The sequence below is a fragment of the Protopterus annectens genome, chromosome 7.part1 (assembly GCF_019279795.1).
Source record: "Protopterus annectens isolate FY-2018-M chromosome 7.part1, PAN1.0, whole genome shotgun sequence".
Lineage (NCBI taxonomy): Eukaryota > Metazoa > Chordata > Ceratodontiformes > Protopteridae > Protopterus > Protopterus annectens.
In genome coordinates, this window is record NC_056740.1 from 28,932,802 (window position 1) to 28,948,416 (window position 15,615).

General features: G+C 41.7%; 1 protein-coding gene across 1 annotated transcript in view; it reads left to right on the forward strand.

Annotated features, from left to right (window-relative positions):
- RUVBL1 (RuvB like AAA ATPase 1) overlaps positions 1–15,615 on the forward strand; it is an 876,627-nt gene that overhangs the window by 220,853 nt on the left and 640,159 nt on the right. The window contains exon 6 of the mRNA XM_044078536.1: positions 10,291–10,440. Coding sequence (XP_043934471.1) covers positions 10,291–10,440 — 150 coding nt within the window. The remainder of the gene's footprint in view (positions 1–10,290; positions 10,441–15,615) is intronic.

Consider the following 15,615-nt stretch of genomic DNA (forward strand, 5'->3'; position numbering starts at 1 on the left):
TGGAGATTGACAACACTGATCTATCATTATGGTGAGTACATAACTTTTGATCTGAAGAAGTTCACTTCATTTCATCTTCAACCTTGTGGGTACCAGATCCGAGCCAGCAATCTCACTAACATCTGCTCCAAGCTTCTCCCCTTACCCATAAAACACCACCACCACTACCTTCCATCCCCCAGATCTTGTTTGCCGCGGCTAGCCATAAGCATCGTGATTCTGAACTCGGAGTCTGTGAGTTGGGTTATTTTGGTATTTTAGTGTTTTTTGAGTGTAGTCTTGTTAGTGTAAGTTCCTTCTCTTCCTTCCCTCGCAGGTGCATCGAGTTTTAGGCTTTTTGTGTAGTTTTAGGTAGGTAGTTAGTTTAGTGCATAGTTCTCTTTCCCTCCCCCCCAGCATTCTGTGTGCTTTCTGAGAGTGTGGTGAGTGGGAGTGTTTAGAGAACTAGTTTTTGTCTCTCTCTTGCCTGCGTTTAGAGAACTAGTTGTTGTTTCTGTATTGTTTGAGATTTCTATAAAAATCTTGAGTTGGGACATGGCTTATCCTAAGCCAGTCTTTAAGAGGTGCATTGAGTGTGGCCACAAATTTTCACCTGCTGATGGCCACACTCTCTGTGTGATGTGTTTGGGTGTAGCCCATTTGAGTACTTGATTGTGCTATTTGCATGGGTTTCAACCAGCGTGCCATTAAAGATAGACGGGCCAAGTTAGCCTTGAAAGACCTTCTACATACTACGGAGGTGGCCGCCTCCTCTACTGCTTCGGTCACAGAGGTTGCTGTGGCCACCTCTCTTTCCTCTCTTGTCCTTCCTTCTCCTCCTCCCAGGCTGGGACTCACTTTCCCACTTCTAAGGCTGTGGAAGCGCAGCGCAGGAAATGCAGAGAAAACTCCTGCCAAGAGTCGGTCTAGAGACCGTGACTCCCCTCTGCTCTGATCTCCCAGATTTTCCCTGGTGCCGGAGGAGCCACGACCACCATCTAGGGCCTCTGTTCCTCGATCCACTAGGTCTGAGTCCGTGGCCTCATTGCGGCCTACCCACAGCCTTTCTGAAGTCGACATGGATAAAGTGATGTGGAGGTTGATTTGCACACACATACAGATGGGAGTCTTGCCAGCCCCCTCTCCCTATGGAGGGGGGGCTCACTTCCTTTCTTCACTCCAATTTCTCCTTCTCCGATCCAACCTCTGGGTTTGGAGTACATGGATCCGAGGATGGCCTTAGGTACTCCCGGTGCCGACCCCCTGACTATCTCCTCGATAGATACCCCAGATCACCTCCCAAGAAGACGTAATGGAAATCCTATGCCAGTGGGGAGGTTGGTCCGCCCCAAAACCTTCCTCAGACAAATCAGTGTTCCTGGAGGCTTTTGTTGGCACAGGCCCATCTGCTTCCTGGGTGTCCCCTCCTGCAGATGATCTGGTGGACTTGGTCACCTCACGGGCTTGGAAGGAGCTGGACACCATGGAACCAATCTCAAAATGCCCAGACAAAATTGAGCCCCCCCCCCCCCCCGACAGACCAGCATGGATCAAAAGGGTCCCCTATAGATGCTTTGGTGGTAGCAGCAGTCAACAAAAAGGAACTAGCCCAGGAGAGTTCCTCCGTTCATCCCCCTGACCTAGAGTCTAGGATGATGGACCAGTTAGGGAAGCGGGTTTATGTGTCAGCGACCTTTTCCATCAGGGCGCTGAACTACTTGGCCCACGTTACTAGACTACAGAGCGACCTGGTAAAGGAACTGGATGAGTCTCCCCCAAAGTCCATGTCGCAGGAGGACAGAGACACATTTTCCACAAGGATGGCCACTTTGACAGCAGTTTCCAACATGTCCATGCAGCCCCTCTCACATGTTACTAAAGGAGTGGCTAGGGCAGCTGGATCCAGCATGTCCATGAGGCACAATGCCTGGCTGAGATTGTCAGTTCACGTAACCCTTCAAGACATCTTTTGCCTACGCCCCTTATGACGGCTCTATCCTTTTTGGTAAGACCATCCGAAACACCTTGGTCCAGAGTGAGAAAGATGGGAAGACACCGTCTGCCATCCGAATCCGCTTCTCGAACCCTCAAATATCTTTTTTTCCTGGAATCAGCAAGGGGAAAAGAAGATGTGGTTCTGGAAGTCTCAGTATTACCGGGACACTCTGGGCTCTTCTTCCCCTAGAGGCAGAGGGGAACAGGATAGATGCTGGCATGGAGGCTGAGGGGGTCCGAGGAATTTTGGATATTTAGAACCATTCTCGGGCAGGCCTGCGTAGCAACCCTGAGGAGTTGCCCGTCGGCTCTACTCTAGAGGCAGTCTGGGGTCACTTGTCATTGCACCTGGTGGCATGGGAGTTCGTAACATCAGACCGCTGGGTGCTTCAGATAATTTCCAGAGGATGCTCAATCCCATTTGTGGTTCCTCCCAAACACCTCCTGGACGTACAGCCCGTGCAAAGGGAGGCAGCAGCACTGAAAATTTCCAAGCTGCTAGAGAAAAACAAGCCATCGAACCTGTCCCCCCATATCAGTTCGGATCGGGCATCTACTCCAGGTTCTTTTTGGTGCCAAAAAAAAACAGGGGACTTGAGGCCCATTATGGACATATCTACCCCTGAACCTGTCAGTTGTCAAAAAAAGTTCCGAATGATCACCTTACAATCCATCATGCCGTACCTGCAAGAGAGTGACTAGATGTGATTGTTCGACCTCCAGGATGCCTACTATCACATAAAGATGCACACAAGCTCCAGGAGGTTCATTGACTTCCGGCTTGGAATCTATCATTACCAGTTTCGAGCCCTACCCTTTGGTCTCACCACAGCCCCCAGTGTGTTCAAAGTGATGGCAGTAGTAGCGGCTCACCTGAGGCTTCAGGGGATTCAGGTCTACCCTTACCTGGATGATTGGCTCCTTACTGCTCCCACCAAGCATCTACTTTACTGGACCAGAGAGTATTTCCTAAAGCTTCAACTCCTCTTAGAGATTACAATCAACGCTTCCAAATCTCTCCTGAATCCTGTTCAGGTGATAGACTACATAGGGGCATGGATAGACACACTACAGACAAAAATCTTCCTGACCACGGAGAGAGTTTGAAACCTAAGTATGCATGTTGCCTTCATCTACCGTTCTTGCCTTCCCTCGGCAGAATTGGTTTTGACGGCCCTAGGTTCTATGGCAGGGACCATAATGCTTCTTCCGTGTGCCCAATTACACATGCGAGTACTACAGTGGACTCTAGCGGTACAATGGTCTTTGTTGGATCTTCCGTTGTCGCATCCAGTACACCTCATTTGAGTCTGTAGGTCATCCCTTTTTTGGTGGATGCATTCTCCGGAAATCCTGGAGGGGACTACCTTTTGTTCCAGCCCCTGTCCAAGCCACAGTGACCATGGATGCCTCCCAAATTGGGTGGGGGGCATTGTTCTGGCAGGACAGTCCAAGGCCTGTGGTCCCCTATCGAGACCAGTTTGCATATAAACGTTCTGGGGATAAGGGCGGTCCTTCTGACGTTGCAGGCCCTTCATGACTTTCATCCTCTGGGAACCATTGCAGTTCAATCAGACAACATGTCAGTGGTCTGGTATGTCAACAAACAGGGAGGGACCAGATCTTACCCCCTTTGTTGCGAGGCTATGAGAGTTTGGGAATTGGCCATCTCCACCGGTCACTTTCTGACAGCAGTGCACATCTGGGACGGTCCAACATTCTAGCAGACAGATTTAGTCAGACTTTACTGATGCCTTATGAGTGGTCTCCGAATCCTAAAATAGTGGAGCAGATCTTTCTGGAGTGGGGTCAGCCTTGCTTCAATCTCTTCACATCTCCTTCCAACTCGAAGTGCAGCGAGTTCTTCGCTCTGAACCCCCAGCCGGGAGAGTCCCCCAGAGATGCTCTAGTCCATGCTTGGCCTCCCAGTCTTCTGTATGCTTATTCTCCTGTACCCCTTATTCCGAAGTTTCTACAGAAAGTTTGCCAACTGGGGAGCAAAGTGATCCTCATTGCCCCGTTTTGGCCCCACCAGGTATTGTTTCCCTTCCTTTGGTCTCATCTTCTGGCTCCACCTTGGATTCCATTCAGGATCACATTTCACACCCCTCGAGGGTTCCTCATCCGAGTCTGGACAGTTTGAAGCTCATGGCTTGGCTGCTCTAGTTCCCTTAATTGCCAGGACTCCTGGATTGTCTTCTTCAGTCAGATCTATTCTGGTGACAGCTCATAAATCCTCTACCAGGAAGGTTTATCATAGCAAATGGAAACGTTTTTCCTTTTGGGCTTTTCAAAGGAATTTAGACCCTTTTATGGCTCCTGTTACAGCTATTTTCGATTTTCTAGCAAATATTTTTCAACAAGGAGCTAGCTCTTCTACAATCAAGGTTCAACTAGCTGCCATCTCTCATTTTCATGTGGACAAAAATTCTGCTTCTCTAGCCTTTTCCAGACTGTGTAAAGCTTTTATTAAAGGTACCTTTCTATTACGTCCTCCGGTCAAAGATCCTATTCCCCCTTGGGACCTTACTATGGTTCTTCAGGCATTGGTCGCTCTGCCATTTAAACCTGCAGCAACCACAGATCTTAAGTTTTTGTCTTAGCCACTAGAAACGCTGTTTTCCATCACCTCTGCTAAGAGGGTTTCAGAACTGCAAGCCGTGGTCTTGTTAAAGTTCCATACATGATTTTCCATAAGGACAGGGTTTCCCTTTGTACCAATCCTTCCTTTCTTCCAAAAGTACCATCACAGGTTAACATTAATCAAGCCATCAATTTACCTGTTTTCTTTCCAAATTTTGCTAACAAAATGGAATACAGACTTCACTTGTTGGATGTTCATAGACCATTACGATTCTATTTACACAGGATTTGAACCTTTCACAAATCTGATCAATTGTTTGCCTCTTTCTCTAAACCTTTTTTGGGTAAACCTATCTCCAAGGTCACCATTGCTAGGTGGATCTCCATGTGTACCCTTCAGATCTATAAGGATAAAGGTTTGTCTCCTCCGGGTCAGGAGAAAGCTCAGGTGACTAGGTGCATGACTACTTCTGCTGCCTTTTGGTCGAGAGTCTCGCTGGATGATCTTTGTTCTGCGGCTGCTTGGTCCTCGTATCTTTATTTCTCACTACAAATTTGATTTGATGTCTAGAAGGAGAGCATCCTTTGGTTCTACGGTGCTCCGGAATGCCCTTCCTTGAGGGCCACCCAGGTTTTTTAGTAGCTCGGGAATCTGTCCCACATGTTGAAGATCAAATGAAGTAAACTACTTCAGATAAAGAAGTTATGTACTCACCATAATGTTCCATCTGAGTAGTTCTACTTCATATGTCTTCAACCATCCCTCCCTCCTTCCCTCTGGCCTTACCATATGTACAGCTTTTTAGCTGGTTTTACGTGTGTAAGGTGTTTTTGAGGTTGGGTTGTCAGTGTAAGTTGCAGCAAACTCAATCTGGGTGATAGAAGGTAGTGGTGGTGTATTATGGGTAAGGGGAGGAGCTTGGAACTCTGAGCAGATGCTAGTGAAATTGCTGGCTTGGATCCGATACGGATCTGGTACAACAAGTTGAAGACAAATGAAGTAGAACTACTCAGATGGAACGCTATGGTGAGTACATAACTTATTTTTTTTTCTCAAGAAGTAGTAGAACCAGTGCCTTTAGTGCAGATGGGCACAGGCTTTTATTCAGCAATTTTTCTGGTACTATAGAATGAAGGAACTTGGAGGCCTGTGGTAACCTTTCCTTTTTAAATCTTTTTGCCAAGATTCCAAAGTTCAAAATGTTATCACTCCAGTCCCTTATGACTCTGCTCCTTTAAGAACTTTCATGGTAAAGTTAGACTTAAAGGATGCATACCATCACATACGCATTGGCATGCAGTTCAGACATTGCAACAGCAGGACTGCCTTTCTACAGTTCCCTTTCCAGATGGTACTGAAAACCATGCATGTGCAGCATGGGTCTACACATTTCATTTGGTAGGTTATAGTTTCACTGTAGATCCGTTTTGGTCACTTCATGTACATATTTGTCCTCGCCTCAGTGCTTTCTATGACTGCATACTGAGTTCATTTATACTTGTAGACTGCTACAGTTGATTGGAAGGCATGTCTGATCTATCTGTCTGAATTAATTATTTACTGTTTATACTCCTTCAAGGGTACAAGCGCTTGTATAATGTATATTGTGCCACCTCCTCACTAGATTTTGGCCTAGATGTCCTTTGTATGTCTGGCTGTGTCATATGTGCAACTCTGTACCACTAGCAGTGTCACTACTAATGATGTCAGATGATCTGGTAGTGGTTTATTTTTGTATGACTGTATGGCATATCATATAATCAGTATGCAAACATAGTATGTGTTTGATACTGTATGTTGTGTATGCATTGAGCTTGGCAATGTACTGTGATACATAATGTCTCAGTATGCTGAAACCCCTTTTGATTGACAGCTTTCTGCACCCTGGTGTGCAGTCACTTAGTGTGACACACAGTGTACATTATGTACTTTTAACATGGAAAGACTTTTGACTGTTACATGAGTATGCCCTCCTGCAGCTTCTTGTTCATTCTGACCTTGTTGCAAATCACTTGCTGTCTGTGGCTGTTTGGCTACTTGATATAGATTTGTATGTCCAGCAGTTGTATTGGCTGACCTCCAACACTAAAAAACTCATGCATGCTAGAAACAAAGCATGGACAAAATGGAGATGTGATGGACAAAAACCTGATTTAGTTAATTTCCGCCAGCTTAGAAATCTTGCAAAAAAAGCAATAATCTCTGACAAGAAAAACTTCTACTGTAACCTTCAGGAAACTCATATTAACAACTCCAAACAGTTCTAGTCCTTAGTAAATAGACTTCTCTCCCCAGGGACTGCTAAAACTCCTTCCCCTCTAAATACCGATCCAGATACCCCACTCCAGACTGCTAATGTCTTCAACTCTTTTTTTCTCTGAAACTATTCAATCATTAGCCAAACAAATGAACCCTAACAACTCTCATATACCAACTAACATAACCACCTCCTCTTTTAACTTCTCTCTAAAACCTATATCTACCTCTTTTATCTATAAACTCATTCACAAACTGAAACCCTGTACACCTTCTGCTGACAAGCTCCCTTCTCTGTTCCTCCAGAAAGCTGCCAAAGAAATTGCATATCCTATATCCTTACTGATCAACAGAACTATCCAAGAAGGAACCATCCCTGATATCTGGAAAGTATCCTATATTATCCCACTGCATAAAGGTGGAAACTCCCTTGACCTTTCCAACTTTAGACCAATTGCCCTTCTCTCACCCCTAGCAAAGATCATGGAAAAATGTATTCATCAACAACTTGTACGCTATCTCTCTCTTCACAGCATAATAGCAAACTGCCAGCATGGTTTCAGACCCCACCACAGCACCACCACTGCCCTTCTATCTTTTGTAGATACTATCAACAAAAATCGAAACAACAACACTCTCTCTTCCGCTCTTTTCATTGACCTCTCTAAAGCTTTCGACATGGTCAACCACTCACTCTTAATTCACATTCTTGAATCTCTCTCTTGCGATAAACTGGCCACTAATTGGTTTAAATCTTATCTTAGCAACAGACAAGCAGCAGTAATTTGGGAAAACCATATCTCATCTCTCTTGCCTATATCCATCGGAGTTCCCCAGGGCTCCATTCTGGGTCCACTTCTGTTCTCCCTCTTTATTAACGACCTTCAGACTGCTATCCCAAAAGCTACCTGCATACAATATGCAGATGATTCTACCCTCATCTGCACAGCCCCTTCCTCTACTGAACTGACCTCATTGACCCAAAAGACCTTTAACACAGTAGAAACTTGGTTTTCTAGACGGTTTCTCCTACTAAATGCCAAAAAAACCAAACTCCTCCTCTTCTCCCCCACCACTCGCTCCCCTCCTTTAAACTTTACCATTTCTTCAAATAACGGCACCATCATCTCACCTGATCCTACCACTAAACTCTTAGGGATAACCATTGACAATAATCTTTCCTTCGATCAGCACATTAACAACACCATCAAGATTAACAAAAAAATTGGATCCCTATATCGCATCAAACCTTTTCTAACCCCAGCAACTAGAACCAAAATTGCACAATCTCATCTCCTATCTACTCTCCTATATGCTTCCCCCATTTATACAAACCTTAAGAAAATCAGTCTTAATAAACTTGCAACCTGTTATAACAACATAGCGCCACTGGTAACCCCTTTAGGACCCACCATTGTACAAACCTAAAACAACTTGGCTGGCTAATTTCAAAACTACCTAATAATCCCTCAACTCACTATAGCCCACAACATACTACACCTTCCTGACAACACCCCTATAATCTCTCAACTTCTAATCCCTTACAACAATCTCAATTCACTTCGCTCCTCTAGTAAAATCATGACAAAATCAATAAAGGTAAACAATACAGCAGGTGGTTCTCTATTCACTAACACTATAGGTAGAAGTTGGAATCTCTTACCTAGTGACATAACCTTGACTACATCCCTGCCTCTATTCAAACAGAAAATTAAACTTTTCTACCTAAACCTTTGGCTTTGTTCCTGCAGTGCACCTGATTAACCTTTTCTTTTACTCATTTCTTATCTATTTTTGTCTCTTCCTCCCCTCCTTTAACTGTTCTAATTCTAACTATGCATAATTTATGTAAAATTGCTAATAAGTAATTGCAAATATGTAATGCAAAAATGTAATGAACTGCATTTGGTATATATGTCTCTCTTTAAAATTATCCTTCCCTCTGGATGGTCTTTTTGACTTCCAAATTTTGCTATTTCTTAGAAGTAATGATTTTTTATGTAATGTACTTAGTAATTAGTGGAGCTTTTCTCCTCGGGCCTCTGCTGAAAATGGACATGTATCCAGCCAGACTAGCCCGGTCAACAAATGTAAAATAAAATAAATAAAATATTGAACATGTGTATAAGTATGGTGACAAGTGGGCCATTACAGATTGTGCTTTAACAGATGACTGTGAGATCTTGCATTCATAGGTTGCAACATAGCTCTGCAGACTGGCATTTGTATTTTTGTTTCTTATGTACACCCTCTCACTTTAATATGAACGCTTGATGTCTTGTAGCCACACCAAGAAAGTTTTTAATAGCATATACCTGATTACAGCTGACACCCTCCAGTGCGCATAGGTGTTGTGTAGTCAAGCTGTACACTGCTCCTTAACTGTTTGTTTTTACCAGGATATTTCTTGTCAAGTCCTCTGTGCATTAAATGATCTGTATTACCACTGCTTTGATTTTGAAGCGTTTCCTGTGACACTTTTGGTTTATTTTAACTGCACTTCAGTAACTTGTGTGGACCCTTAGGTCTCTTTCATACACCATTAGTTCACCATAAAAGGTATGCTTTGCCATACTAACAACTGTCATTGTATATTTTCTAGCTTGCTTATATAATACTGAGATTTGTGGTTTCACAAACTTAATGTTTGTATAGTCTGTATTAAAATGTTGCTGCTTTCTGTTGTGAATTTCGTGACTGGAAAGGGTGGAGGCCTTTGTTTGCTTTCATCTTTGTTAACTTAGAAGAACTTTGCATTTGTATTGTAGTGTTCATTTAAGCACTTTTACAAAACTTCAGTTCGCCTTAAAATATATTTTGTCTTTGAGGACTGACACTGTTAAACAGGTGTTGATATTTGCAGACATCAATGTCTTTTTGATAACATTGGGTTCCTGATTCCTATATAGACTTTCGGGATGAATTATTTATTAATGTTAATAGTCTTGACCTTCACATGATTAACACATGCATTGGTTCTAGCTTACTGTGGCATTTTGGTGCAGGTACCACATGTGGGAGGGAGATGGTGATCCTAATTTTGGAATTTTCCCTTATTATATTAGCTGTTTAGTCTTCATATTTTCCTGTTGACCAGCTCAGAAGTGAATAAGAGACTGTAACAAAAGTTGTCCTCACACAGTGTTGACTGACTTGTTTTTCAGGGCTTCATTTTGTATGTGCATCCCTTGTAAACATTGTGTGCACATGGAGTTATTTTATTCTGAATACAGCTAATAAAGAAGAGAGTTGGAGACTTTCAGTATTTTCTTTTCTTTTAGTTTGGTTGGTAAAGAAACTCCTTGCCAAGAATGCAAAAGATTGTAGTCTTAACTGTTGACAGAAGCTTGTCATGAAACCATAGTACTTGTGAAATGAGACCATTGTCTTTGTTTTTGTGTTGTGGAGCTTGGCATTAAGCTTCAATGTGCACCTGTACATTTCTTTTACTAATTCCTGTCTTTCTGGTCTTTTAGAGACAGGGCAGGTGTGATACATATGCCACGGAATTTGACCTTGAAGCTGAAGAGTATGTACCTCTGCCAAAAGGAGACGTGCACAAAAAAAAAGAAATCATTCAAGATGTTACACTTCATGACCTGGATGTAGCAAATGCCAGACCACAGGTAAGGATTATAAAAATGAATCTGTGAAGTTCTTTGCTTCACTTAGAGTTTTTGTATGATAGGAAAGGGATGTTCATATATTTTGTAAATACAACTGATAATTTCTTTTTATTTATTTTTTTGTATTGAAATGGGAACAAAGCTGTCACTGCTGCATAAAAAATAAGCAAATAATATAGACCTACAAATATATCAAAAGCCGGTTTGATTTTATACATGAATCCAAATATTCAGCTTTTCAGCCCTTTGTTGTGAATGCTAACTGTATACACACAACACACGTTTGTGCATATGCATGTATAATAAGTGCATGGGCTGTGTTGTCTTTCATTTTCAGTCATCACTTCTCTTCCAGGGGTGTAGTTGAGCAGGGAGGACTTTTCTCAAGCAACTGCCTTTAAAGTATTAACAATTTTGTGCTGTGTGGTACTTGAGTCTTCTCTTGAAAGGTCAATAGATTTCTTAGCATCCTCGGTTCTTTTCTTTGTTAGATATTTTTTCACTTGCAAAATGCAAATCTGATGTTTTCTTTTGTTGACACTGTCATTAACATTTTATTAATTTAGGGTACTGTGAAGGATTTTCCTCAAACTACTAGGTTCTGGAAAACATTTTTTCTCCCAGAGGCTCTTGCATTGTAGACGCTGTGGTACATTTCATCTTTCTTGTTATGGGGGGGGGGCTGCATAGATCTTACTAACTTCTAAAGGGGAAAAAAAGCAGTTCTGACATTCTAGTTTGAGGCAATAGGAGTTAGCCAGTGTGTGCTGTGAAAAAAAAATGTTCATAGGAAAGCTATCAGATGTTTTGAAGCAAACTCCAAAACAAATGTACCGCTGTTCTAGTTGATGCATCACCCTTTGTCTTAGAAGCAGAACAGCCTCCACCTTCTCTGCAATTCTTTTCAGCAGAGGTACATGGTACAGTATTAATTATTTCTCATTAAGTGCATATTGCAATTGGCCACTTGATATTGATTTTTTTGGAGTAAACCACTTCAGTCGCAAGTGTGGGGTGCAGAAGGCAGATCTCTGTACAAGCCCTCCCCACTTTGGTTGTTTGGGACCTTAGCATTCTATCCTTTGCCACTGCTGTTCTTGTCAAAAGATGTTTAGCTGCTCTGTATTGATGATGATTCTTATCAGCAGGGGGACTAGAGCTGAAGATGGCATACTGCAGCCCAAATCACCAACTTCAATATCAGCCAGGTTAGAGAAAGATCTAGAGAGGAGTAGTGGTAGAACTACAGAAAGCAGGGGTGGGGGGGAGTGAGAGAGCAGTTTGCTAAGAGCTCTTCTTTTTGGAAAAGGAGAAAACTAAGGAAAGGAACTAGGAAAAGGCAGGCTTCCATAGCTAAAGATTGATAACGCCAACCATAGAAAGTCTTCTCACAAAAACTTTATGGTGCTGTTTTTTTTTTCTACAAAGAACACAACCAGCGTGAAAGAAAAGACAGCGGGTCTGATTCTGAATTTAGTGGGAAGCTCAGTAAACTTTGTTTACAAGTGTTGTGACTCAGAGGTAATAAGGGAAGGGGAGGTGATGATTCTCTGGTAGAATTTCATCATCTTGGTGTATTCTTTGTAGTCAGCCGCACAGTAATATCCTGTGACTCAGTACTGCAGACAGTAAGTGAATATGCAGACTGAATTTAATGATGAACACGTACGAAAACGGACAAAAAACTTTTAAGACCACTAAAGACAATAGAAGTATTCATTTGCAGACTTCAAGCATTGCTTTCAGAAGAAATAGTCATCCCACATACAGTACACATGCCTCACCAAAGCCACGTAATTCATTTAGGACTGTGTACGACAAGCTATGTGTTGGCAAGTGCAGTGTTAAAGCCAGTGCATGTCCCACATATCAGTAAGTGCACTTTCAGATGATGTGCAACACCAGCTGTGTGTCATAAGTTGCACTAAAACCTGAGCAATGGTGCTTACTTTTATGTTGGAAAGTGCAGTCCCATACAGACAGGGCCACTACCTTTATATCAGCAGGTGTCCTATGACATGAATCAGATTCCCTTACAGGCCAGGTATGAGCAGTAGTGTGTGTAATATGCTGCCTGTAACTTGTCAGACACGCTTCAGGATGAATGACTCTCAGTACTGGAATATAAACTGTACCATAACATTTCGCAAAACTGTTTCCAGCACATCTTACCTCTAAACACATATACTGATAGTGCCATATTCATCTGCAGCATATGAAGAATATAGTATAATACAACACAGATCCCTATATTCTTTGAATATCTGTAGAAGTAATGACATGTGAACATGGAGTAATATGTTGAAAGCATGTGATATATATATTTCAACAGTTGCAGTTGATAAGAATGAATGTTCAAAAGAACAAACATTTTTTCCCCTTATTTTTCAGATGGACTGTTACTCTCTGTGAAATTGTAGTACGGTAGGGTCTGGAAAATTGCCATCTCTTCACTATTGTGTGATCTTGGAGTTGGTATACAATATGTATATAGTTTGCAGGGATGTGAGGGGTGCAGGGGGGGGGCAAGCCCTCCGAAGATCTTTTTAGACCTGGTTCAAAGCTGTGGAAGAGCACCCCAGCCTTGAGTTGGTTTACTTTCTTATGTATAGGTACACATGTTTTTTATGCATTTGTACTTTGTCATTGAGGAAGGCAGGTTTTGCCAAAACCAGTCTGACTATTTTGATGTTGCCACGTTTTAATAAATATTGATTCTCACTCAGTTTGGTGCTGGCCTCTTCTTCTGTTGGGATTTATGCTTTTTGGCCGTTTGCACCAGCCATACAAGCGAGGCTGTTTTAGGTTTGGATTTCGGCGTCCTCAATGTTGGCTTTGAGTGTGTATACCATATATTTCTGTGGCTGTATCACCTTTTGGTCTGCTTCGTTGGATTTTATCGTACATTCTTTGTTGGTGGAGATATCGCATCTGGATTGTTTAGTTCACACCAGTATCAGCCTAGCAAAGACTTGGCAATTGTTTTTCATCAATTATGTATGCATATATTGTTTTTGACAACAGGGGGACTGGTTTGCTGCAAATTTTAGAGTTGAAGATGGTTATATCTGTTCATTTTTGGTTTGTGGGATGTTATATTATAAGAATTTATTAGAATAGCTGCATTGGGAAGAACTGTGATCTGTTATTGGGACTGGCATGATCTAATTATTGTTACGAAGGCTGGGTTCTTCCGGATACAAACTTTTTGTGTGGCACAGATGTTATATTGGAGGATTATCATCAGAACAGCTATGTTGGGAAGAACTGAGGTCTGCGATTGGGACTGATGTCTTCTGATCATCATTACGGATGCTGGATTTCCCCTGATAAGAACTTTTCCTGTTGCTTGGATTTGGAGACCAGTTATTAATGCTATTCTCTTTGGTGGACAATTTTTCAGTTGTTACGGAGACTAATTATTGGCCTACTTAAAGTGCGTTTGGGACCAGGGAGTAAATTCTGATAATTATCAGAACAATTGTGGACAACTTACCTTCCATGTACAACGGATGCAGATTATGAATAATTTGTTTAACTTATGTTACATCAGCTGGAAGTGAGATTTTAAATTGGAATGTAGTTTTGAACTTACATTTATAGCGACAATTTGTGGTGTTTTTGTATTGTACCGGATAATTGTTGACATTTTGATACATGTTGTGTATATTTGTCCCCTTAAATTAATTTTGTAAGTGGTAATGGAGGTATATTACGTTCATTTTTTGAACAGGTTTCAACTGTTTAACATTTTGGGTCTCATGTATATCTTAAAGTACTGCATCACTGTGTTATTTTGAATTGTTACAGTATAGTACTAGCTATTGCACTTGATTTATTCGACCCAGTTACTATTAATCTTAGTCTTTTTATTGGCTTTATGTAATGTAATATGGGTCTTAATTACTAATTACAAGACGAGTTTGTATGTCTAAATATTTTTCATTGGCTATTGCTATTTTATATATATATATATATATATATACATTAGTATGTACGCATTTAGGTGAACGTGAGTTGTCCGATGGAATGTCGAATTTTCAAACACCGAATCCTTGAACACCAGCTAGGCTAATACCCCCCCTTCTCGACTCATGATGGTGCTTGTTTTGGTGGTTGAGCAACCGGAAATGTCGAATTCGATGTTGCGCTCAATATTCTGACCGTTCGTTTCGACATTTAGGTTTGGAGAGTGTTGCGTTCGGAGGTGTTCATTTATTTGACAGGCATTACATAGCATTACGGCTTGACTTATTTTTGTCATTTTTTTTTATATTTTTTTGAGATTTATTATATGACTATAGTGTTTAACAACTAGTCCATTATGGATTTAATAACTATTTTGCAAGGTCTTTCAGCAGATAAAAATGACCTGCAGGTTTTTGGTTTAACAGATTTGTGTCAGAATGTGGTAGATGTAAATATTAGTGATCCAGATAGTTTGTGTAATCCATCTTTTAATAGGTTAACTTTTGTTGTGTCTTTCGGCTTTTCCCGGTTAGGGGTCGCCACAGAGGAACTCCGGTCCGCTAATGATTGGCAGTAGATTTTTACGCGTCGAGTTGCTGGCCCTGACGCACAACCTTCAACGAAGGTACGCCCATTCACGCATGTCTCCACACAGAAGACGCTCTAGCTGAGAATTGAACAGGACAACATCTTACTGTGAGGTGACAACGCTACCACAGCACCACCACCGCACGTATGAAAATGCTTAGAACGAATGTTTGGCATTTAAAACTTTTCAAAGCCTACCAGGCTAAAGGCATAACCTCTAGGGGATTAAGAATACGGATTCAACCGTTGGTAGGTCATATTGATACCCTGGCTGAGGAGTAGGCTAGAGCCCAACAAAGTGCCTCAATGGGCTTTGTCAACATTTTGTTGGCTTATTATGAGCATATGATTGATATTAATATAACTGAAGTCAATGTCTATGAAGGGGAGACCTATTATATTACTTGCTTTACTTGCTTTAATCAGTTAAAAAGGATTTGCTGATGCTGGAGAAACTGCTTAAGGACAAAAAAATCCAGAAGTTTAACAGGGATATGGGGGATTACCATCGAGGTAAGCCTTTTGGATCTAATAAGTGTGTCAAGTTTTCTAATTTAGATACCTTGAAAATTATGCGTAAAAGGAAGCAGCATAGATCTAGACTCAAAAAATCTAAAA